The sequence below is a fragment of the Aquarana catesbeiana genome, linkage group LG03 (assembly GCF_042186555.1).
Source record: "Aquarana catesbeiana isolate 2022-GZ linkage group LG03, ASM4218655v1, whole genome shotgun sequence".
NCBI lineage: Eukaryota > Metazoa > Chordata > Amphibia > Anura > Ranidae > Aquarana > Aquarana catesbeiana.
This window is the reverse complement of record NC_133326.1, coordinates 568849213-568875304: the sequence shown is the minus strand read 5'-3', so window position 1 is coordinate 568875304 and position 26092 is coordinate 568849213. Positions and strand designations below refer to the sequence as shown.

Below are 26092 nucleotides of genomic sequence, written 5' to 3'. Positions count from 1 at the left end.
TATCACAGAGATCAAAGAAGCTTGTGCCGGAATGATCACAGGTGTGGAGATTTCAAACAGCATGTCCTGATACACTTGCACGGATAAGCTCAATGCACCAAAAGATCATGCATGAAAAAGGGAGAAGCCTCAGTGTAAATCAGCCAATTTTAATAAAAAAAAAATAGTATAGATACACTTATATAGAAGTTAAAAAATTCCAGCATGAACAATATCTCTAGCCTTTGGCTAGCGTTTCAAGACAGTCTGCATTTCCCAGTAGATGACAGTTGTGTGGAAACTCGTCAGTTTGGAGAGTACTTACAATGCCATTTGAGCTAGCTGGCAGACTGATACCACCACTAGAGATGCTGACATTTTTTTAACACTATAAGTGTATCTATATTATGTTTTTTAAATAAAATTGCCTGATTTAACACTACGAGGCTTCTTCCTTTTCATACATGCTCTTTTGGTGCATTGAGCTTATCCCTGCAAGTGTATCAAGACATGCTGTTTGAAATCTCCACACCTGTGATCATTCCGGCACAAGCTTCTTTAATCTCTGTGATAGGGATCAATCAGATCTCATAAGAGGCCACTCTTTTTTTGTGGAAGTAACACTGCCATTTTTCTTGAACACTGGTAGTCATGGAGTTGAAAATATTTTCCACTAGAGTGCGCATGTGCGCGGCGCCGGAGCTGGTCATGCAGTAGCCGAGCTCCGCAAGCCCGGACCCGGAAAAAGCTACAATTAGCTAGCAGGGACGACCAGATCGCCACCGAACAGCCAGCCCATATCCTGGGAGCGGATCATGAGGCGGGGGGCCGTGGGGAGCTCGAGAAAAGGGAAGAAACAGCCACAACAGTCCCGCTACACACGCGCCCAGCAGCAGTCTCCTCAGACTAAGATGGCGGCGGTGAGGCAGGGAGGAGGAGGCGGAGGGGGATTCCACATGGACGGACAGACACCAGAGCCCGGTAAGGGACAGGGGACAGTGGAGGAGGAGTGGGGCAGCCCTCGACCCCAGCAACATTCCCCACAGACAGCACCCCCATTACTACAGAGGGCCCAGGGGAAGAATGGCGCCCAAACACAAAAGCCTAGGCCTCCCCCTACTCAGAAGGCGCCACAGCAAGCATCCCCCTCGCATCCAGAAACATCCATGGATGGCATGGGACGGGACCCCTTCTCATCCCAGTCCCAGGAAGATCCCCTGACCCCTCCGGAAGCCTGTTTGGACATGTCCCCTCTGTCAGTCTCCCCAGATAGAGCGGTGCTGTTTAACAACTCTCCTGCCTCATCCACAGATAGACAAATGGCAGAAATAGCAGAGATAGCACTGAGCCAAAATAGCTCAATACAGCCTCAAACATCTGAGCCCACTGCTTATTCAGGAGATGCGGTCCTGTTGGCTAGATTCTCTGCTCTTCTTCAACAGGAACTTTCCAAAGCTTGCACTATTATTACTACTGGGATAAAAGATGATTTCCAAAACATAGGGGAGAGGTTGGACACCATAGATTCCAAAATGGATGGAACCATTAAAAGAGTTAACCAAAATTCCAGAATGATATCATCACTACAAGACCAATTAGATCAAACCAATGCGAAAATCGAAGACCTGGAAAATAGGTCAAGAAGATACAACTTCCGTGTGCGAGGTCTTCCCGAGTCAATAAACGATCTGGAAGAAGCTGTTCATGATTTGATGAAAGATTTAATACCCGACATTGCTACTAATCAGCTGGAACTGGATAGAGTTCATCGAGCTCTCACAGCTCCTAGACCAGATGGTTTACCCCGCGACGTGATAGTCAAACCGCACTTTTATCGGGTTAAAGAAAAAATAATGGTAGAAGCAAGAAACAAAGGAGATATCTCGCTACAAGGAAATAAAGTCCAGATTTTTGCTGACATATCACAGGCGACGATCCAGAAGAGAAGACAACTGAAACCTCTACTGACACATCTGATTAATCATCAGATCAAGTATCGCTGGTCTTTTCCATTTAGACTGTCCTTTAAATTACAGAGGGAAGTCGCATTCATTCGCTAGCTTCCAGTCTGGAGAGGAATTACTTCTAGAATTGGGAATAATCAACAGAGATTCTCATCACCCTGAGTCCCCAAACAATGATGGTCGTCCGGTCTCACCCCTGTGGTCTCAACAGAGAAGATCTAATACGAGGAAATCGCATCCTATCACCTGAACGTTTAATAAAAGCTTTTATGGATTGTCATCCACTCTGCTCAGGCAAAAGTTGCCAGGCTTTGGTCAAAAGCCATAGAAGAATACTAGCCAGTTGAGAACAATCTGCCTTAATGCCTAATTAGGCGAACGCTACGTTAGAAAGTCTGACTATTTTTTTACTTTTTTTTCTTTTTCTCTTTTTGAAAAGGCTACAATTCTTCCCACAAACCCCTGTTAATTTTAGTTAAGATTTTTTGACTCTGCTCTTCGTTTTGGGGTCTCCCCCCCCCCCCCCCCCCGTTTTCTTTTGCTCTTTAAGTCCCCCTCAGTTATAGCACGAAGAGGGTCGGGGCAGTAACACATGCCACTTGTGGTGAACTTGCCTCTACTTTACGGGTGGAGGCAACTTTACAACATAATGGGTCTAAATACCCCCAAGATCGTACTGCTAAACAGTGTGATGGTTGCTTTTTACTTATTAACACTATTGAATGGTTATTGTTATAGTTTAAAGAACAAAGTGAGATTTGTCTCTAACCCTATCTATTTTCCTCTTTTCTTTCTAATCTCTCCTTCTTTTGGTGCATTCCTGAAACAGAAATGGGTTCCCCATACACATCGGAGAAGACCTCTGAAACGTGAGTACAGTCTACCGAACACATATGACCAATAGATCCTCTGAAAAATACACAGTATTAACGCATAATGTACAGGGTTTGAACTCCCCTATCAAACGAACTAAGGCCTTTCAACAATACTATAAAATGGGAATTGATATTTTATTACTCCAAGAGACGCATTTCTCGAAAACGTCTGCCCTTAAATATCTGAATGCAAGATATTCCACGTTTTTCCTATCAAATGGACCAGACAAAAAACGGGGAGTAGCAATCTGCATAGCAAAAAATGTACCATTCTCACCCACTAGCATTATTCGAGACAAAGACGGGCGTTATATTATGGCTAAGGGGAAAATACATGACAAGGTAGTGACATTACTCTCTTACTATGCCCCCAACGTAGGACAAAAACAGTTTTTACGCACAATGTTAGCAATTATAATGCCTCATGTAGAGGGACACGTGATACTGGGAGGCGACAGCAACACATCATTAGATCAAATTTTAGACAAATCTAAACCGGGAAAATCTATCCTAAAACATACCCCAAAACAAAGCGGAGAGATTGCTCGCCTACTCCATAGTTACGACTTGATTGACATATGGAGAAACGCCCACCCCACGTCTAGAGACTATACATTCTATTCCCATGTACACAAGACATCTATTTACACTCTCCCCGCTACTTTCGTTTGTCTCATCGACCAAAATCATTCCCATGGCATGGTCAGACCATTCTTCAATACAAATTACACTTACAAACCTATGGTCAAAATCATAACCGTCGTTGTGGCGACTAAATGAATCCCTATTAAATGATCCTATTACTGCGAAGGAAACAGAGCTAGCTATTAAAGAATATTTCCGGGATAATCTTCACTCATCCCCTTCCCCAAGTATAACATGGGCGGCACATAAAGCCACCATCCGAGGCAAGCTGATTCAGCTAGCCTCTAGAGCGAAACGAGAGCGTGAACATACGATAAAACAATAAACGGCGGAACTACAACGTCTCACACGGGAACAAAGGATAAACCAATCTATCGATCTCAGAATTCAAATTGATACGGCTCGCATGGCCCTTAATCTGAGCCTCACCACAATAGCAGAAAAAAGCATAAGATGGTCCAGACATAGATACTATACTTTGGGGGATAAACCTAATAAACTCTTAGCTAGGAAATTAACTCCCAGACCATTCACACCAGCCCTATCTAAATTACGGCTACAAAATGGTCAGACTACACAGAACCCACAGCTAATATTACAGGAATTTTTTTCTTTCTACTCTAAATTGTATGACGCCCCCACACCTCTACAAAAGATCAAAGCTGAGGAGTTCCTTAGTGACATCACATTGCCCACACTAGATCAGGACCACAGAGAATTAATGGAGGCGGAGTTTATAGCAGGGGAAGTGGCAGCAGCTATTAAACAAATAAACCCTTCCAAAGCACCAGGCCCTGATGGTTTTTCAGGACATTACTACCGCAAGTACACAGAAATATTGGTTCCCCATTTATGCTCTTTTCTTAACGACTTAAGAAAAGGAAACCCACTTCCAAGTCACGAAAACAACGCTTATATTCACATAATACCTAAACCAAATAAAGATCATGGAGACTGCGCAAATTACCGCCCAATATCATTAATTAATTTAGACCTGAAGATAATGACAAAAATTTTGGCCACACGTATGAATTCGTTTATAACAAAATATATTCACCCAGACCAGGTGGGATTCGTCCCCAATCAACAGGCCCCAGACCAGACCAGACGAATTATTGACATAATAGCTGCACTGAACTCTGGATGGGATGGGAGGGGTAGGAGAGGAGCGCTTCTGATCTCCCTGGATTTACACAAGGCCTTCAATTCCCTTTCATGGGACCATCTCCTTTTCATAATGAAACGTTATGGGTTCGGCCCAAATTTTTTGAAGACACTAGAAAATATATATAGGACTCCCACAGCACATCTAGTCATCAAGGGTTTTCGGTCTCAACCTATAGACATACGCAGGGGAACTAGGCAGGGATGCCCACTATCCCCCCTATTATTCATCTTGGCATTGGAACCATTAGCTATTAAGATACGAGCCCACCCAGATGTACAGGGAGTATATTGTGGGGACAGGGAACACAAGTGCGCGTTATTCGCAGATGATCTGTTGTTGCTCCTCTCCTCCCCAATTACCTCGCTACCCACTTTGCACAAGTTACTAAAACAATATACTTCGATCTCAGGCCTAAAAGTGAATCACTCGAAATCCCAAGCCCTTAATGTGTTGCTACCAACGCATATAACCCGTGCCTTACGGAACTCGTACACATTTAAGTGGCAAGACACAGCCCTCCCCTACCTGGGTATCTTCCTCACCCCATCACTAGCTACACTATACAAAAATAACTATCCCCCACTGTTTAAAAAATTATTAGAGGATCTCAAACGATGGTCAAACAATCCTCCGTCTTGGTTCGGTCAACTGTACTCAGTAAAAATGACTATACTACCGAAGGTATTATACTTGTTTAGGACTCTTCCCATAGCAATTGATAGAGCAGACCTGGCGAAGTTCCAGAATAAGCTTCTGGAGTTTATTTGGGGGAATAAAAGGCCCAGGGTGAATAGACGAACATTATACACTCCCAAATTAAAAGGCGGTCTAGGAGTACCAGACCTGATAAAATATTATCATGCAGCGCAATTATCACAGTTGGTTCGGTTCCATAGCCGACAATCAAATCCACTTTGGATGACTGTGGAAACAGCGCTATTCCCAAACAAGGAGATTAGCCACTTAATGTGGCTGAAAACGAAGGATAGACCGACAATAATGTGTCCGACTCTATCCTTTTCATTAAACTTGTGGGATAGACTAGCTACTACCTACAATTTCAAATCTCCACAAGCCCCATTAGCCCCAATATTAAACAACCCTATGTTCACCCCGGGCCTTCGTCCCCATGAATTTAAATGGTGGACCAATAAGGGGCTACTACGGATAGCTGACCTATGTGACCATAGAGGGATTATGTCGAAACAGGTTCTGCAAGAAAAGTGCCAATTACCAAATTCAGAAATATTCCGCTATTCTCAGATAGCGCATTTCCTAACTACGTTGAACCGTAGCTCAGATTTAACTGAATACACCCAAATGGAAAATTTTTGCAGAACTATAGACAAACACTCGGGTCATATTTCATTGATATACAGCATCTTATCAACATCCCAGAAATTGTTTCATATGCAAAAATGGGAAAACGATATAGGCATCAGCTTAACAGATGAAGACTGGAACAAACTGTCTCTCCAAGGATCCAAAACATACATGAATACTTCTCTAATAGAAGCAAACTATAAAGTTCTGATGAGATGGTATATGGTCCCAGCGAGAGTGGCAGCTTTTGTTCCGGGGGCCTCCCCGCAGTGCTTTAGGGGATGCAATATTGAAGGTACCATGATACACATCTGGTGGACTTGCCCAAAGGTGCGTCGATTTTGGATCCGCACATATAACTTTATATACTCATTAACCCAAGTGAACCTTATCAAGTTACCCTTACAGGCACTGTTGGGACGTCCAGTGGAAGGAGCATCGAAACACACGCAGAAACTTATAACTTTTATATTTGTAGCTGCTAGGATAGCGATAGCTAAATCTTGGAAGTCTCCAACGATTCCCTTTCATCTTATAAAATCCAAACTGTCTTGGATTATGGTAAATGAACGTCTCTCTCTGCTATTCTAAATGACAAAATGGCATTGTTTGAAAGAATATGGGACCCTTGGATAAAATACATCTCGAATAAATAATGCGATGGATTCTTAGGAATCCCTTGCTCTACGACAGGAGTGCACCTCTCTCACTTTCTTCTACCCTCTACTTTCCACTTTCCTATTTCTTTCTTTCCCTTTTCCTAATTATACAAAATAATCCTTGAAGATTATGAAGATAATGGAGACCTTAGGGCTGCTATGGGAGTTAAATTAGAAGGTTACACCAGGTAGAGGAGTCAGGGAGAGAGAATTCTCCTCAGGTGACTCCCCATACTTTACATGAAACACATTAAGGAATCATTAACAACATGAGATTAGGTATCGTGTAACCTCCCTATCTCTTTCTTTTTGCCTTTTGGTTGTTAAGTATAAATAACTTGTTATTGGTTTTTACACCTTAAACAATGTATGTAAAAATTGAATTTTATGTCTTGTGAAGAAAAATTTTTGAATAAAAATATTGGAAAAGAAAATATTTTCCACTAGTCACACTTTTCATTAAGTGTTTGGACTTGAGTTTTCAATTTTATTAATCTTTTGTATATTGATATTTGATTAATGCACTTGTGGTATTTCACTCATTTGTGATCATTGTTTGTTCATAGCTAAAACAAGAAAAACCATTTTAAAGTGTGCAATGCCTTAGTAGATTTTTTTATTCAGCCAGTGGGCTAAATGGAAAGACTAAAGCCAGCCATAAAAGGTTTGAATCTCAGCTAGTTCAGCAGGAATCGGACGAGATTTGAACCATGTATGGGCAGGCTGAATGTACCAAAGTTGATCAATCAACTTGATTAAAACCAGCCTGTGGTATTTTACATGTGATTATTGCTAGCAGCTATTATATCGGCCAGCAGTAATTACAGTGCCACCTCCCCCACCAGGAAAACACAATGGCTCTGTAAGAAAAATTCCCCATCAATATTGTGTTTATGGAGTAATTGAGCAATTTTCTGCACCTGTGGCTGCAGTAAAGAAAATCGCTTTGTCTATGGCCAGCTTAAGATTCCTCCAGCCACACAAATGAGGTGGGGGAACAATCCCCCCTGCTTGGACATTGCATTCTGAATTTCTATTTATATCTATGGTCAGCTTAACTCTGGTGCCTCCTGGACAACACAAATCATAATTAAATATACAGTATATCTGTATTGGTTGTCTATCTAAATTGACTGAATTCATATAGCTAATATTTTAACATTATATAAAGTCTAACCATTTTCAAGTTTATGAACAGGAGAATGATGCAGATGATTTTCTTAAAGCCTGGACTATGAAGGGTACAAGGCATATCTGTGTGTCTGGTGACCCGCATGGAGGACGAAGTTATAAACAGTCCAGATGTATTTTTAATCCACAGCAGAATCTCAATATAAAACAAAGATGAAGAACCAAGCATTACTGCCCTCTCGGCCTGCATTTCTAAACAGCTGACATTTCAAGATCAAATAAAATGCAGAGAAAGGAGAATTATAAATTGTGTGAAAAATAAAAGCAAAAAATTACATTTCAGAATCACCTACTCTTTAACATGTTAGGTAAAATACTACACAGTGTTGTAACACGTCGGTTTTAAGCAATAGAAAAAAAAAAATTGTTCTGTTCTCTTACCTCTACAGAGCGAATAACTTTAGACAGCTCTTTAATCAGATGCCCAGGTCGGATGTTGTCTGGGATTTCGAAGGCATGCTCTGCTACAGACTAAAAAAAAAAAAAAAAAAATCCATCAGCCCTTGTCTACCTCAAGCTGAAAGCCAATTAAGTTAAAACCACCCAAATACATTCCAGATGCATCCAAAAATTGAGTTTAAAGTCTTACAGTTAGTTTTCTTTACAAAGCAGCTGCAGCTTGAGTAGAAAAGTATATCCCCTGCCAGCATTCAGCAGAGAAAAAACCTTGCTCTCTGCGTGGAAGCAGTGGAACCTTTGCATAGAATTAGTTTTGCTGATTGCAGAGCCTGACTAAGCAGGGGGCATGATGGACCTCTGCTGAGAGACCACTTCTTTCAAACAGAAAGCAAGGGTCCTTCTCTATAGGATGCTGGCACGGGAAAGGCATTTCTATGAGACTATGGCCAATTTCTAAAAAAAAAAAAAAACAAAAAAAAAAAAAACAAGCATTGCACAATTTTTGTTTTATGTACCTGGAAGGATTTTATTTTGGTTTTATTTTGTTGTAAACCAACAAGTCAATTGGGGTTTAAAACCGTGTATTCATGTTGACTAGCTGGCCGCCAAGTGCTGGGGAATTTTTGCACTTTCCACAGCCATCTGTCCTTTCAGGAAGGTTTTTGCAATAGGTCTTAGATCACACAAGCACTGCCTCCGACTGAATAAAAATTTGTAACCAAGATTAAGAGTTTAAATGGCGTAGATGGTGCCGTTACTGTACATTGGGTTTTATCGCCATAAAAACCACTCAGAATCTTTACATATATTATTCAGTCACGACTCTTCATGCAGGAACTCTAATTCCAAAGTAAACTTACTTCTTTTTTCATCCAGCTTTTCAGTGCAGTAATTAATGCTTTCACACCTTGCTTCAGATAGTTTGGAGGATGGAAACCATCTTCTCTTAGCTCTACAGTAAGGAAAGCAAAAATCAGTCAGCTTGTACCAAGTTGACACTGGCTAATCTACTCAAAAAGGAATAAATAATTTATTCAGGGTATTTAGATACACATGTAAAAAAGACACTAGGCATTCCAATATAATTTGTAATTAATAATACACATGGGGTAACTATATTGGCTCATTAAATTTCAGGTTCTTATTCCTGCTTTGCAGCATTACTCAAAAGGTTTTGCTTTACAGATCAATTATTCAAACTATGTCTATGCGTTGGCTAATGCACTGAAAGCAATGCACGCCCTGTGTGACCAATGTCCTACCTTAATAGCGAATAGAGAGTTTGAGAAATTGTACTGAGCCATACATGGATCGAAAATTTGGCCGGATTTCAATCCATGTATGAGGGTCCAGTGCATTACCATACCTTTAAAGAGGGGTGGGCTCCCTCCAGGCATACCTGCGCGCAATCTGCCTATATATATATATATATATATATATATATATATATATATATATATATATATATATATATATATATATATATATATATATATATATATTTTCGAAATTTATAAAAGTTAGGACTGCAGTACACTAGGGTGCCATGAAGTGGCCCTGCAGTTTGCGCATATATTTGCAAATGTGTGCAAACTAAACTCCTGGCTTTAAACGTGAACTGTTAGGACAATTTGATTTATTGTAGGCTGGTAAGTGAGCTGTGAATTTCTTTGTTGTTTTTTTGACATGCGTCACCCTTCCATGTGCTCCTTGCTGCAAAAGGCCAGTAATAGGTTGGAAAAACAGGAGAGCCGCAGCGCAAACATCAATGGAAGCAGAAGTCATTTAAAACAATCAAAAAAAAAAAACTTACATCTAGGTAAGCAGATGGCTGTGTCAGGTGAGATAGCTTCTGTGGTCGGCGTGGCTGTCTGGCTGGCAGAACCGGCTGTCATGCACGGATTGCCGAAGCCGCAGAGGGAGTCGGAGGTGGTAGCGGTGTCGCCTTCAGGATGAGTGACAAGCCACGGGGGTGTAAGGGGGCTTTTTTTTGTTTTTGTTGTTTTTTTATCTTCTAACATTTCATGTGTATAAACAATTGAGCAGAGATACTTGCTTTTCTTTCAGATATAGGTTGGGGTGGTTGCCATTTGTACTGCCTGGATAAAGTGTCGTTATCAGCATCAAGCTCAGGCAGGGGATAAGTCAGCCTCCATAGGGGCCTTTACAGCCTTACATTGGGCTGACATTTCTGCTATGACAGGGAGAAAAATGCCCATAGTAACAGCATACATAGCTATACAAGAAAGGTAAATCTGTAGGCATTATAAAAAAACACAACTGAAGAGAGGAGATTCAGATTTTAACCAGTGTCCATTCCTACCCGGTTCTTCAAGTTAGATGAAATTTTACCTTTTAAAGTTTCAAGTAAGTTTTTGGCCACAAACCAACAAATCGCCTCGAAAAACGGGAACTTAAAGAGATCTGGGGTCTTCAGTCTTTTTTCCATCTCATAACACCTGAAGAGGAGAAAATCGGTCTTTACTAAAACGAGAAAGTAAAACCACAAGAAGCAATTTTTAACCCCCATTAACACACTTCTTTTTAAAGGTAATGTGCTTTGAATGCATTTCATTATGGTCAGAACTATTAAAACTTTTTTTTCCCTAAAAGTATTTAAAGTAAGGCAAGTAAACCTTTTATCGCTGGCCAATCATTTTTTTTTTTTTATAACAGTCATACATTACCTGCTCTGTGTAGTGGTTTTGTAAAGAGCAGCCCAGATCCTCCTCTTCTCTCTTGTCGGTGTTCCTGGCCCCTCCCTCCTGTTGTGTGCCCCCCACAAGCAAGCAGCTTGCTGTGGGGGCACCCAAGCCGAGTCACAGCTCCCTGTGTTCATCGGACAGGGAGCTGCAGCCCAGCCCCACTCCCTTTTTTTCCTCCTTGGCTGACTTTGATGGACAGCAGCGGGAGCCAATGGCTCAGCGCTGCTGTCTCAACCAATAAGGAGGGGAGTCCTGGGCAGCCGAGACATTTGTTCAACATCGCTGGATCTAGAAGGACCTCAGGTAAGTATTAGGGGGGCTGAGGAATAGAATGCATTAAGATAAAAAAAACCTTCTGCCTTAATCACTTTAAAGTATTCTTGGGCTTCACAATCATGTGACAACTGTGATTGGCTGTCACAGTGATCATGTAATCAGGAGACCCTCCTATCGGCCCCCAATTGTTACTAAGTGACCGGAAGTGGTCAGTGAAAGTGCAGTTGCAATTCTGGGGCCATGGAATGAAAGTTCCAAAAAGGAAGAGTATTGTTTGCCCTTTCACAAATAGAGGTCATTGAGGACTAGATGCTTATTCCCAATTTAGCAGCATCAGTAGGCACTTTTTTACATTACTGAGTTCCCAATGGGACAAAAGCCATATAGTATTTTGCCTCATCTCCCTAGGTACCCTAAGCTGCAATGTCAGACAGGGTTCCCCCCGTTTAAAACATTTTTTTTTTAAATGAGCAAAAGGATATAGATTTTATTTTAAACTGTATTTGAGAATTGCAATATTAGATAGAAGACCACCCTCATAATGCAGTGGCATCTGCAATCTAAAGGCTTATTTTAGCCAAGAAACCCCAAATCCTGCATGGGATCACTGTTACAGCTGACATAGTGGTCACATGATTGGGAAACAGTCAGTTTGGTTTCTGATAGTAGTGGGGACCACAGTGGTCAGCCGGGATGGTGAACCACCAGCTACATGGCGTTGGCTGGTGGTTCAAAAAGAAAGGACATCTATTAACGTATCACTCATGAGGCACTGTGCTGGAAAACTGGATAGGAAGAACAACTAACCTGCAATAACTTATCTGAGCTGAGAAACATGCAGTCAAGGGGAAATTAGGTCTTCACAAATGATATATTTTGGCAAACAGGTTTGTTCTAAAGAAAACGAAGAGAAGTGGCCGCACATCCATGGGATTAAAAACAATGAGTTTATTGAAGATCCATAAAAAGATGAAACCTGATACACAAATGATCCAAAGGTGAGCACCTTTGGATCGTTTGTGTATCAGGTTTCATCTTTTTATGGATCTTCAATAAACTCGTTTTTAATCCTTGGATATGCGGCCACTTCTCTTTGCTTTCTATGAATTCTTCTGGCAGCGGACCAGGCGGGCGCCCGAATTTGTACAGCAGCATAGGAGATCCCGCAGGCTGCTTAGGAGCAGTGTGTACCCAGCTTTCTCTTTCATTAGGTTTGTTCTAAAGTTTAGAAAAATATAGAGGAGATCTCACCTGAGCTGCATGCCAATGTTTAGGTTGTGCAAAAAGTTCCCACCAAAGGCCATGCAATCCTGAGACGTGAGCACAGCGTGAATCCAACCTGCATCAAGAAACCAAAAATCAGAAAATAGTACTTTATAGAAACAAAAAAGTTACCTTTTACCTACTAGTTGTTTTAGGTCACTTATGATGCTTCCAATGCATGAAATGTGCTCTAAAAAAGTGTTAGCTAGCAAAAAATGACCTTTCTGCAATAAGCCATACCTTGCGACTTTGCTCTAGTCAAATGACCTACAACTTGGCCCTTAGAAGCTCTGCATTGCAGACACCAGCAGTCTTCATTTACATGCAGACAGCTGAAAGTCCTAGCATTAGATAAAATATGGACATGGACTGATGAAGCATCTCTAGATTAGGATTGACAGGTAAGTTTATGTTCATTTCAATAGATCCATTTACTCTTCCTCAATAATCAAAGCAGACCTAAATTTTCAGTGTAAGGCCTCATGCACATAGGGTATTTTTCCTGCTGCTTTTAGTAGCATCAGGAGTTTTTTTTTTTTTTTTTTTTTTTTTACAGCTTAAAAATGCCTCTCCGTGTTATTCTATGTTGTATAATTGAACAACAAGTAGTGGCGCCAAAAAAACGAATGTGAATAAAAGATGCAAAGAAACTGAGTTCAGCTGCCCCTTTTGGATTGAAATAAATCCACCTTACAAAATAATTATGGGAATAAAAGTCCGGCGCTAACACAAATCACATATCAATAAGTCAATATACAGCTTTCTATGTTCATTCAGTCCAAAAATAATGTTACACAGTAAAAAGTGGAGAAAAAAAAAAAAAAAGGAATGTCCTCAAGAAGGAGGATTCCAATCACTGTGGTAGAATAAAATATGTACAGTGGCAAATAATCAATTTAACCACTTGACGACCGCCTCACGCCGATGTACGTCGGCAAAGTGGCACGGACAGGCAAAATCACGTACAGGGTACGTGATTTGCCTTCCGCGGGTGGGGGGTCCGATCGGACCCCCCCCCGGTGCCCGAGGCGGTCGTCTTTTGTCCAGCGGCGATCGGTGATGAGGGGGAGACCATCCGTTCGTGGCCCCCCCCTCGCGATCGCCGCCGGCCAATGAAAACACTCCTTTGCTGCTGTATGCTAAACAGCAGCAAAGGAAGTGATGTCATCTCCCCTCGGGTCGGTATTTTCCGTTCCGGCCCGAGGAGAGAAGACATCTATGTGAGTGCACCAACACACACACACACACAGTAGAACATGCCAGGCACACAAAACACCCCGATCCCCCCCCCGATCGCCCCCCGATCCCCCCCCAATCACCCCCCCCCCCCCCCCCGTCACAAACTGACACCAGCAGTTTTTTTTTTTTTTTTTTTTTCTGATTACTGCATGGTGTCAGTTTGTGACAGTTACAGTGTTGGGACAGTGAGTACTACCCCCTTTAGGTCTAGGGTACCCCCCTAACCCCCCCTAATAAAGTTTTAACCCCTTGATCACCCCCTGTCACCAGTGTCACTAAGCGATCATTTTTCTGATCGCTGTATTAGTGTCGCTGGTGACGCTAGTTAGTGAGGTAAATATTTAGGTTCGCCGTCAGTGTTTTATAGCGTCAGGGACCCCCATATACTACCTAATAAATGTTTTAACCCCTTGATTGCCCCCTAGTTAACCCTTTCACCACTGATCACCGTATAACTGTTACGGTTGACGCTGGTTAGTTTGTTTATTTTTTATAGTGTCAGGGCACCCGCCGTTTATTACCAAATAAAGGTTTAGCCCCCTGATCGCCCGGCGGTGATATGCGTCGCCCCAGGCAGCGTCAGATTAGCGCCAGTACCGCTAACACCCACGCACGCAGCATACGCCTCCCTTAGTGGTATAGTATCTGTACGGATCAATATCTGATCCGATCAGATCTATACTAGCGTCCCCAGCAGTTTAGGGTTCCCAAAAACGCAGTGTTAGCGGGATCAGCCCAGATACCTGCTAGCACCTGCGTTTTGTGCCTCCGCCCAGCCCACCCAAGTGCAGTATCGATCGATCACTGTCACTTACAAAACACTAAACGCATAACTGCAGCGTTCGCAGAGTCAGGCCTGATCCCTGCGATCGCTAACAGTTTTTTTGGTAGCATTTTGGTGAACTAGCAAGCACCAGCCCCAGGCGTCAGATTAGCGCCAGTACCGCTAACACCCACGCACGCAGCATACGCCTCCCTTAGTGGTATAGTATCTGAACGGATCAATATCTGATCCGATCAGATCTATACTAGCGTCCCCAGCAGTTTAGGGTTCCCAAAAACGCAGTGTTAGCGGAATCAGCCCAGATACCTGCTAGCACCTGCGTTTTGCCCCTCCGCCCGGCCCAGCCCAGCCCACCCAAGTGCAGTATCGATCGATCACTGACACTTACAAAACACTAAACGCATAACTGCAGCGTTCGCAGAGTCAGGCCTGATCCCTGCGATCGCTAACAGTTTTTTTTGTAGCGTTTTGGTGAACTGGCAAGCACCAGCCCCAGGCAGCGTCAGATTAGCGCCAGTACCGCTAACACCCACGCACGCACCGTACACCTCCCTTAGTGGTATAGTATCTGATCGCATCAATATCTGATCCGATCAGATCTATACTAGCGTCACCAGCAGTTTAGGGTTCCCAAAAACGCAGTGTTAGCGGGATCAGCCCAGATACCTGCTAGCACCTGCGTTTTGCCCCTCCGCCCGGCCCAGCCCACCCAAGTGCAGTATCGATCGATCACTGTCACTTACAAAACACTAAACGCATAACTGCAGCGTTCGCAGAGTCAGGCCTGATCCCTGCGATCGCTAACGTTTTTTGGTAGCGTTTTGGTGAACTGGCAAGCGCCAGCGGCCTAGTACACCCCGGTCGTAGTCAAACCAGCACTGCAGTAACACTTGGTGACGTGGCGAGTCCCATAAGTGCAGTTGAAGCTGGTGAGGTGGCAAGCACAAGTAGTGTCCCGCTGCCACCAAAAAGACAAACACAGGCCCATAGTGCCCTTCCTGCTGCATTCGCCAATCCTAATTGGGAACCCACCGCTTCTGCAGCGCCCGTACTTCCCCCATTCACATCCCCAACCAAATGCAGTCGGCTGCATGAGAGGCATTTTTATGTCCTCCCGAGTACCCCTACCCAACGAACCCCCAAAAAAGATGTCGTGTCTGCAGCAAGCGCGGATATAGGCGTGACACCCGCTATTATTGTCCCTCCTGTCCTGACAATCCTGGTCTTTGCATTGGTGAATGTTTTGAACGCTACCATTCACTAGTTGAGTATTAGCGTAGGGTACAGCATTGCACAGACTAGGCACACTTTCACAGGGTCTCCCAAGATGCCATCGCATTTTGAGAGACCCGAACCTGGAACCGGTTACAGTTATAAAAGTTAGTTACAAAAAAAGTGTAAAAAAAAAAAAAAAAATATGAAATAAAAAAATATAGTTGTTGTTTTATTGTTCTCTCTCTCTCTATTCTCTCTCTCTATTGTTCTGCTCTTTTTTACTGTATTCTATTCTGCAATGTTTTATTGTTATTGTTATTGTTATTATGTTTTATCATGTTTGTTTTTCAGGTGTGTAATTATTTACACTTTACTGTGCTTTATTGTTAACCATTGTTAACCATTTTTTTGTCTTCAGGTACGCCATTCACGACTTTGAGTGGTTATACCAGAATGATGCCTGCAGGTTTAGGTATCATCTTGGTATCATTCTTTTCAGCCAGCGGTCGGCTTTCATGTAAAAGCAATCCTAGCGGCTAATTAGCCTCTAGACTGCTTTTACAAGCCGTAGGAGGGAATGCCCCCCCCCCCCCCCACCGTCTTCCGTGTTTTTCTCTGGCTCTCCTGTCTCAACAGGGAACCTGAGAATGCAGCCGGTGATTCAGCCAGCTGACCATAGAGCTGATCAGAGACCAGAGTGGCTCCAAACATCTCTATGGCCTAAGAAACCGGAAGCTACGAGTATTTCATGACTTAGATTTCGCCGGATGTAAATAGCGCCATTGGGAAATTGGGGAAGCATTTTATCACACCGATCTTGGTGTGGTCAGATGCTTTGAGGGCAGAGGAGAGATCTAGGGTCTAATAGACCACAATTTTTTCAAAAAAGAGTACCTGTCACTACCTATTGCTATCATAGGGGATATTTACATTCCCCGAGATAACAATAAAAATGATTAAAAAAAAAAAATATGAAAGGAACAGTTTAAAAGTAAGATTAAAAAAGCAAAAAAATAATAAAGAAAAAAAAAAACAAAAAAAAAAACACCCCTGTCGCCCCCTGCTCTCGCGCTAAGGCGAACGCAAGCGGCGGTCTGTCGTCAAACATAAACAGCAATTGCACCATGCATGTGAGGTATCACCGCGAAGGCCAGATCGAGGGCAGTAATTTTTCCAGTAGACCTCCTCTGTAAATCTAAAGTGGTAACCTGTAAAGGCTTTTGAAGGCTTTTAAACATGTATTTATTTTGTTGCCACTGCACGTTTGTGCGCAATTTTAAAGCATGTCATGTTTGGTATCCATGTACTCGGCCTAAGATCATCTTTTTTATTTCATCAAACATTTGGGCAATATAGCGTGTTTTAGTGCATTAAAATTAAAAAAAGTGTGTTTTTTCCCCAAAAAATGCGTTTGAAAAATCGCTGCGCAATTACTGTGTGAAAAAAAAAAATGAAACACCCACCATTTTAATCTGTAGGGCATTTGCTTTAAAAAAATATATAATGTTTGGGGGTTCAAAGTAATTTTTTTGCAAAAAAAAAAAAACTTTTTCATGTAAACAATAAGTGTCAGAAAGGGCTTTGTCTTCAAGTGGTTAGAAGAGTGGGTGATGTGTGACATAAGCTTCTAAATGTTGTGCATAAAATGCCAGGACAGTTCAAAACCCCCCCAAATGACCCCATTTTGGAAAGTAGACACCCCAAGCTATTTGCTGAGAGGCATGTCGAGTCCATGGAATATTTTATATTGCGACACAAGTTGCGGGAAAGAGACAAATTTTTTTTTTTTTTTTTGCACAAAGTTGTCACTAAATGTTATATTGCTCAAACATGCCATGGAAATATGTGAAATTACACCCCAAAATACATTCTGCTGCTTCTCCTGAGTACGGAGATACCACATGTGTGAGACTTTTTGGGAGCCTAGCCGCGTACAGGACCCCGAAAACCAAGCACCGCCTTCAGGCTTTCTAAGGGCGTGAATTTTTGATTTCACTCTTCACTGCCTATCACAGTTTCGGAGGCCATGGAATGCCCAGGTGGCACAAAACCCCCCCAAATGACCCCATTTTGGAAAGTAGACACCCCAAGCTATTTGCTGAGAGGTATAGTGAGTATTTTGCAGACCTCACTTTTTGTCACAAAGTTTTGAAAATTGAAAAAAGAAAAAAAAAAAATGTTTTTTCTTGTCTTTCTTCATTTTCAAAAACAAATGAGAGCTGCAAAATACTCACCATGCCTTTCAGCAAATAGCTTGGGGTGTCTACTTTCCAAAATGGGGTCATTTGGGGGGGTTTTGTGCCACCTGGGCATTCCATGGCCTCCGAAACTGTGATAGGCAGTAAAGAGTGAAATCAAAAATTTTCACCCTTAGAAATCCTGAAGGCAGTGATTGGTTTTCGGGGCCCCGTACGCGGCTAGGCTCCCAAAAAGTCCCACACATGTGGTATCCCCATACTCAGGAGAAGCAGCTAAATGTATTTTGGGGTGCAATTCCACATATGCCCATGGCCTGTGTGAGCAATATATCATTTAGTGACAACTTTATGAAAAAAAAAAAAAAAAAAAAAAAAAAAGTGTCACTTTCCCGCAACTTGTGTCAAACTATAAAATATTCCATGGACTCAATATGCCTCTCAGCAAATAGCTTGGGGTGTCTACTTTCCAAAATGGGGTCATTTTGGGGGGTTTTGTGCCACCTGGGCATTCCATGGCCTCCGAAACTGTGATAGGCAGTGAAGAGTGAAAGCAAAAATTTACACCCTTAGAAATCCTGAAGGCGGTGATTGGTTTTCGGGGCCCCGTACGCGGCTAGGCTCCCAAAAAGTCCCACACATGTGGTATCCCCATACTCAGGAGAAGCAGCTAAATGTATTTTGGGGTGCAATTCCACATAGGCCCATGGCCTGTGTGAGCAATATATCATTTAGTGACGACTTTTTGTAAATATTTTTTTTTTTTTTTTTTTTGTCATTTTTCAATCACTTGGGACAAAAAAAATAAATATTCAATGGGTTCAACATGCCTCTCAGCAATTTCCTTGGGGTGTCTACTTTCCAAAATGGGGTCATTTGGGGGGGTTTTGTACTGCCCTGCCATTTTAGCACCTCAAGAAATGACATAGGCAGTCATAAACTAAAAGCTGTGTAAATTCCAGAAAATGTACCCTAGTTTGTAGACGCTATAACTTTTGCGCAAACCAATAAATATACGCTTATTGACATTTTTTTTACCAAAGACATGTGGCCGAATACATTTTGGCCTAAATGTATGACTAAAATTTAGTTTATTGGATTTTTTTTATAACAAAAAGTAGAAAATATCATTTTTTTTCAAAATTTTCGGTCTTTTTCCGTTTATAGCGCAAAAAATAAAAACCGCAGAGGTGATCAAATACCATCAAAAGAAAGCTCTATTTGTGGGAAGAAAAGGACGCAAATTTCGTTTGGGTACAGCATTGCATGACCGCGCAATTAGCAGTTAAAGCGACGCAGTGCCAAATTGGAAAAAGACCTCTGGTCCTTAGGCAGCATAATGGTCCGGGGCTCAAGTGGTTAACTGTGCTCCACCATCACTCGTGTGTGAGAAATGCAAACTCAGATGTCTAAATTAAACAAGCCTTGTAACAATCAGATACCTTGGGTGTCCCTGTGTAACTGAAGAGGATGGATCTCAGCTCAAGCTATATCTCCTCAATTTAATATACCAAAGCTCGGAAGAAGCAAAAATAAATATTATAGCGCAACACGTTTATTGCAACAAAAGTCCCAACGTAGAGATAACAAATGCACACTTACATTTTAAGGTGCTATAAGTTAACACCAACATGTACAGCCAGCCTGGTACAAAGAACGTCATCTCACCAAGTTGTAGAAGGCGTTCCAGGGCAATGGAGGTCGGAACCAAGAAAACCGTAAGTGACATAGATACTGGCGGATGCTCAGCCTCAATGCATTTCGTGATCAACACGTCATCAGGACTTTTGTTGCAATAAACATGTTGCACTGTACTTTGCTTCTATATTTTGCTTCTCCCGAGCTTCTTTCTTTATTAGATTGAGATATATCTTGAGCTGATATCAATCCTCTTCAAAAACACAGGGACACCCAAGGAATCTGATTGTTACAAGGCTTGTGTAATCATCTCAATACTGGGCACTTTAACCCCTTCCTGCCCAGGCCATTTTTCAGCTTACAGCTATGTCACATTTTGAATGACAATTGCGCAGTCATGCAACACTGTACCCAATTTAAATTTTTTATCATTTTGTTCCCACAAATAGAGATTTCTTTTGGTGGTATTTGATCACCACTGTTTTTTTTTGTAAAAAATAGACAGAAAATTAGAAGGAAAAAAAAAAATAAAAGTTGTTTCCGTGAGTAAATTTTGTAAATAAGTAATTTTTCTCCTTCACTGATGTGCGCTGATGAGGCTGCACTGAAGGGCAGTGATGAGAAGGCACTAATATGCCGCACTTATGGGCACTGATAGGCGGCACTGGTGGGCAGCACTGAAAGCCAGCACGAAAAATTTGAAAAAAAAAAAAAAAAAAATGTTTTTCTTCGTCTGTCAGTAAATTTTGTAAATAAGTAATTTTCTCCTTCACTGATTATGTTGCAGTGGTGGGCACTAATAGGCAGCACTGATTGGGAATTAGCGGGCAGCACTGTCACCAGTAATGGGCATTTGTGTCACTCATGGGCACCGATTGTTGTCACTCATGGGCACCGCTGGCGCTTTTACTGTAATCAGGGCACTGATGATCAGTGCCCCGATTACCTGCCGCTGATCGCCACTCCTCGCCACAAACTGTCAGTGTGAGGTTGAGGAGAGCCAATTACCGGCACTTCCATATATACATGTGACCGGCTGTGATTGGACACAGTCGATGATATGATTAAAGAGCTACATCAGCAGGTCTTTACAGAGATCGGGGTCGTGCCATGTCCATGCTGGCACGGTCATTCTGGTGCCACGTCAATATAACGTCCACCCAGAACGAGAGCCGCACCATCCCTCCGTCATTTGACGGTGGGCGGCAAGTGGTAAAACATAGCAGTCTACCTGAGTATTGTTGCTGACCATGTCCATCCCTTTATGACTACAGTGTACCCATCTTCTGATGGATCTTTCCAGCAGGATAATGCACCATGTCACAAAGCTCAAATCATCTCACCACTGCTTTCTTGAACATGACAATGAGGTCACTGTACTCCAATGGCCTCCATAGTCACCAGATCTCAATCCAATAGAGCACCTTTGGGATGTGGTGGAAAGGGAGATTCGCATCATGGATGCACAGCTGACAAATGCAACTGCGTGATGCTATCATGTCAATATGGACCAAAATCTCCGAGGGATGTTTCCAGCACCTTGTTGAATCTATGCGACAAAGAATTAAGGCAGTTCTGAAAGCAAAAGGGGACCTAACCCGGTACTAGCAAGGTGTACCTAGTAAAGTGGCCGGTGAGTGTACCTTTTCTCATCAGCAATATATGGCAGTCTTGTGACTCCTATCAGTGTCCAAGACAGGTCAGGAGTTCAAGATTCCTATGTTTGGAGAGCAAACAAATTACGATTTGCTAGTACTACTGTGATCATTATAAGCCCTTCTATATCCACTAAAGGTGTTTTCATATTATACCCTAACAATCTGTAACTGAAATCAGAACAAAAGGTCTTAGTTTGGAAAAACAAAGAAAAATCGGGCTGTTCTTCATAACACCCAACCCATTTGTTCATCATCCTGGTTTTCATACCTCAAGTCAAACAACTGGCCCCTAGGTTGTATGATCACTAGCTGGGATATAACAGTGCTTGTACCAAACACAAAAGACTATTTTATGCTGGAAACACTTACCTGTTGGGACAAAGAGTGTGTGACCCTGCTTTACTACACACTTGTAACACTTGTCCACCTTATCCCCAAAAAACTCCTCGCTTTGGGTAACAGACGAGCTCCATGCTTCATACGTTGCCAAGTTCTCATCGGTGGGCTTTATCAAGTAGAAAATCTTTTCCCCCTAAAGATCAAATCAATAACTGGTCAATAAGTTTTATTTTTCCTTTATGTCTGCTATACACACACTTTCTATAGGTGAGATCTCAGTGCCAAGTTCAGCACACATGCCACACGCATAATGTGGGCTTCCACCATACCATTTGACCGCTATAGTAACTTTATAATATATAGAGTGGAACAGGCGGAGATGGGAACACACAAAGCTCCCAGGTGGACAGGAGAAGAGTCAGGAATATCTCACCATTGGAGCATCAAAATCTTAAAGTAACATTTAGGCCTCATGCACACTGGATGTTAAAATAACGTTATAACACCAGTAGCTTTGCAACATTTTTGCAATAGCGATTTTAGTGGTTTTTTTTCTTTCAATGGCTCAAAAACATCAAAAAACGCTGGTGGACCGCGTTTTGGGTTTCTTTAAAGCCAAAAAACGCCCCAGCCAAAAACTGCTGATAACAGCCTATGTGTGCATGGACACACAGAACAACATGATGGGGAGTTTGACTGTAGAAAAAAAACGTATGAAGCCAAAAATAGCTGCTGCAAAAACGTCCAAAAAAAGTCCAGTGTGCATGAGGAATAAGTGACGGTTCACACAGGGGCGGCACGACTTGCAGGTCGACTCACTGAGGCGACCTGCACACGACTTCAGCAGCGACTTGCAAAACGACTTCTGTATAGAAGTCAATGCAAGTTGCCTGAAGTCGCCCCAAAAATACTACAGGAACCTTTTTCTAAGTCGGAGCGACTTGCTTCGCTCCTATTAGAACGGTTCCGTAGCACAGAACGGGACGCAACTTGTCAGTCGGCTAAGTCGCCTGACAAGTCGCCCCTGTGTGAACCGGGGCTTAAGGTTTGTTTTATTTTTCTGTTTTATAAACAAATGTGTTATACTTACCTGCTCTGTGCAGTGGTTTTGCACAGAGAAGCACCAATCCTCTTCTTCTCATCCCCCACCAGCACTTCTGGCTCCTCCTCCTGCTGAATGACTCATAGCAAGCTGGTTGCTATGGGGGCACACGTGTGTGCTTGCTCCCGAGCCCTAAGTTTATTTTTAAAGTATGTGTAGCAAAAACTTTTTTTTCTAGTTTTGGATAGAATAGAAACAGATTAGAACCGTTGAAGTTTTGTTTTTTATTGGGGTCCCCATTGGTGAAGATTCATCCCCTCTGTGTCCTGGAGACCAATGCCACAAGACAGAAAATGATGGGAACGCACTAGAACGAGAGGTATGAGTAAATCTTTCAATGGGGACACCTGATCCTGTGACAACTGTCGAAGAGGAAAATTCCTCTCATTTTGTAGCGATTTCCTTTCACTTTCTATACTGACAGATGGCAAAAAAATAACTGGAAGGGGTTTTTAACCCTTCTCAATTGTATCCAAAACAAAGCATTCCGGGTCACTAAAGTATACCAATTAGTAGTAAACAGTCATCATATACTGACAAACCTGCACAGTAGCAGGCAGTGCAAACATCTTACATTTTTGCCCGCATGCCCTGGGAACCAACCACCAATTATCCAGGGCTACAAAGGAGTGATGCTTCCGAGCAGATGTTTGGTGTCAGGTTAAAGACTGCCATGAGTTTTGACTTACTAGCGAAGCGGATTGGAGTTCTCCATTACCCACGTCTAAACAAAAACTTAAATGCTTTTCTTAGTCAGATGCTTACCCACAAAACGTGATACCAGACAGAAGTGCCTCCAAAGTCTATGTGGAAGTCAGTGTAGCTGTCCTCTACCCCCATCAGACAATACTTTTGAACAAACGGCTTGGTGAAGACAGAGTCATCAGGCCAGTAGTTCTCCACCCAAGAAAGCTTTTTACTGATGTCCGGCACTTTTACTAGTTCTGCCATCCTGAAAAAAAAAAAAAAAAAAAAAAAAAGGAAAAAATATTCTGCTTAGCAAGCACAAGGAAGAGTGTGGATGACACCTGAAAGGAAGCAGTTATTAACCACTTTAAGACAAGGCCTTTTTCTGCCACTTTTGTTTACATGTAAAAATTTGTATTTCTTGCAAAAAAAATACTCAGAACCCCAAACATATATATATTTTTTTTAAAGCAGAGGCCCTAGAGAATAAATTGGTGGGTGTTGCAATTTTTGTTATGTCACATGGCATTTGCGCAGTGTTCTTTCAAATGCAATTTTTCTGGAAAAAATACACTTTGAATTTTCATGCACAAAAACACAATACCCAACTGTTTTGTAAAATTTAAAAGATGTTACTCCGAGTAATTACCAATAGAGTGGATACCAAACATGTCACGCTTTAAAATTGCACACATCCATGTAATGGCGACAAATGCCAAATTTTACTATTCATAGGGGGCGCTTTAAAAGCTTTTACAGGTTACCACTTTAGATTTCCACAGGAGGTCTGGTGCTAGAATTACTGCCCTTGATTGGACGTTCGTGGCGATACCTCACGTGTAGGACGATCACTGTTAACGTGTGTGTGTGAGCACAGGGCATTTTATTTGATTCTCTTGATCTTTACACCATCATTTCTTTTTTTCATCACTTTTATTGTCATCACAGGGAAAATAAATATCCCTTGCGATAGCAAAAGGCAGTGACATGTACTCTTTATGGAGAGATCTGGAGTCTATTAGACCCCAGATCTGCCCTTAAATCAAATGCCCTTAAAAACATTTTAACAAGATTGGCGTGATCAGATGCTGTTCATCTTTAAAAAATGGCGCAGTTTACATCCAGGGAAACAGGAACTGATGCATGCGCATTGCTTCCGGGTTCCTATATTAGAGGCAAACTGAGCCAATCTGGTCTCTGTTTGCCTCTATGATCAGCCAATGGAAGTGCCGGCTGGTCCATCGGAACTTCCAGTGGGATGGGAGATTCCAGGAAAGCCACGGGAGGGAAGGGGGATGTCCTCCCCAACTGCTTGTAAAAGCAATCCAGCAGCTAGTTAGCTGGTAGGATTGCTTTTACAAGAGAGCTCCTTTGGCTCTAAAAAACAAATATCGGTATGTCGCTGGTCATCAAGTGGTTAAAAAAAAAAAAGTCAAGCAAAACATTAAGGACAAGAAAAAAATAGAGCTGAAAAATATGGAACAATGGCATACCAGAAAATAGTTTGTATTGTGCATGGTAAGAAATTGGTATCCACCAGTTGCTTTTGTTGGGCATAAAGAAAAAAAAAAAAAAAATCAAAGCAAGACACTTTACTGTCTGTCACGAACAAGTGAGACATCCTTCCACACCACAGCAAATATGGACTCTCAAGGAAGAGACTGGCCAGAAAAAGCAGCTTCTGTTTTGTTCACATTGAGGCCCAGCGACACTACTAACTTACTTGGTGTCTGAGAACTCCAGGCTGATGACGTTTAATACTTTGGGTCGATCAGGGTTCATAAAATACTTGACAAAATTTTTCAGCCTTATCTTGCTGTCCGCTTGTCTGGCCACATCGATGACATCAATAATCTTCTCTCCGCCTAAAAGGAAGAGAGATTGTGCATTTACCTTTTTTTAATCACAGCCTTAACATATAAATCACTGAAGTATAAAGTAGTTTACCTATCCCTTCATATAGCACACAAAACATTACTTGCGTCCCATCAATGTCTAGAGCTGAACAAAAATCACAGACAAATGCACAACCACCTTTTTCTGCTAGAACGCGGGTAACAACAACAATGTGCCTCTGTACTCTGTCTTTGGTGATACAAGACGACAAGGCCAACATTTGGCAGTAGTAAAATATGGCAATCCTTCAATTCCACCTGTGGTCTATTATTTTTCAGACACTACTAACTGAAATATATCCAGAATGCATTAAATACTGCGTGTTACATCAAGCCGAGTGTCTGTGCAAAATTGTATAGGTGCAAAGCCTGACGTATTTTACCATTTTCCCCAATATTTTGGCACCCTCAATGTTGATTTTTCAAATGGGAGAAGCATATTAACTGACTGTTTTCATAAATCAAAAGCAGGTTTTGGGCTATAAATTTCCCATGCAGTAACCAATAATAGAGTTAAAGATATACAGTATATATTTAACAGAGGAAATGCAGTGTTAATAGTATTAGGAACATCATTCCAATATTGGAATCATTTTGCGACATTCACAATGTATAAGGGTGCCTGTATCTGTCTCACATTGTGCACAAAAAGGAGTATCCCTGCATTCCCACTGGTGTAATCTCTGTGGAATATGATAAATCTCATGTAAAATAAAGAGCTGAGTAAATTTAATCCCAGCCTTTGCTGCATGGCAAGGACTTGGCATATAAAAATTTAGCATCCTGCAAAAAAACAGACCAAAACATGGCAGTCTGGCATGTCTGTAACCCCACTTTAGAGTCTTCATTGGGAGCTTTGGGAATTATGTCATAGTATATTCAGCTAGTGAGGT

The 26092-nt window shown here is 41.9% G+C and overlaps 1 protein-coding gene across 1 annotated transcript in view; it reads right to left on the bottom strand.

The window, feature by feature from the left end:
- KDM7A (lysine demethylase 7A) overlaps nt 1–26092 on the bottom strand; it is a gene marked incomplete in the record, with an annotated part of 99805 nt that overhangs the window by 39103 nt on the left and 34610 nt on the right. Inside the window, 7 exon segments of the mRNA XM_073621856.1 lie at nt 8186–8275; nt 9064–9155; nt 10556–10662; nt 12436–12523; nt 21546–21708; nt 23383–23569; nt 25028–25169. Coding sequence (XP_073477957.1) covers nt 8186–8275; nt 9064–9155; nt 10556–10662; nt 12436–12523; nt 21546–21708; nt 23383–23569; nt 25028–25169 — 869 coding nt within the window.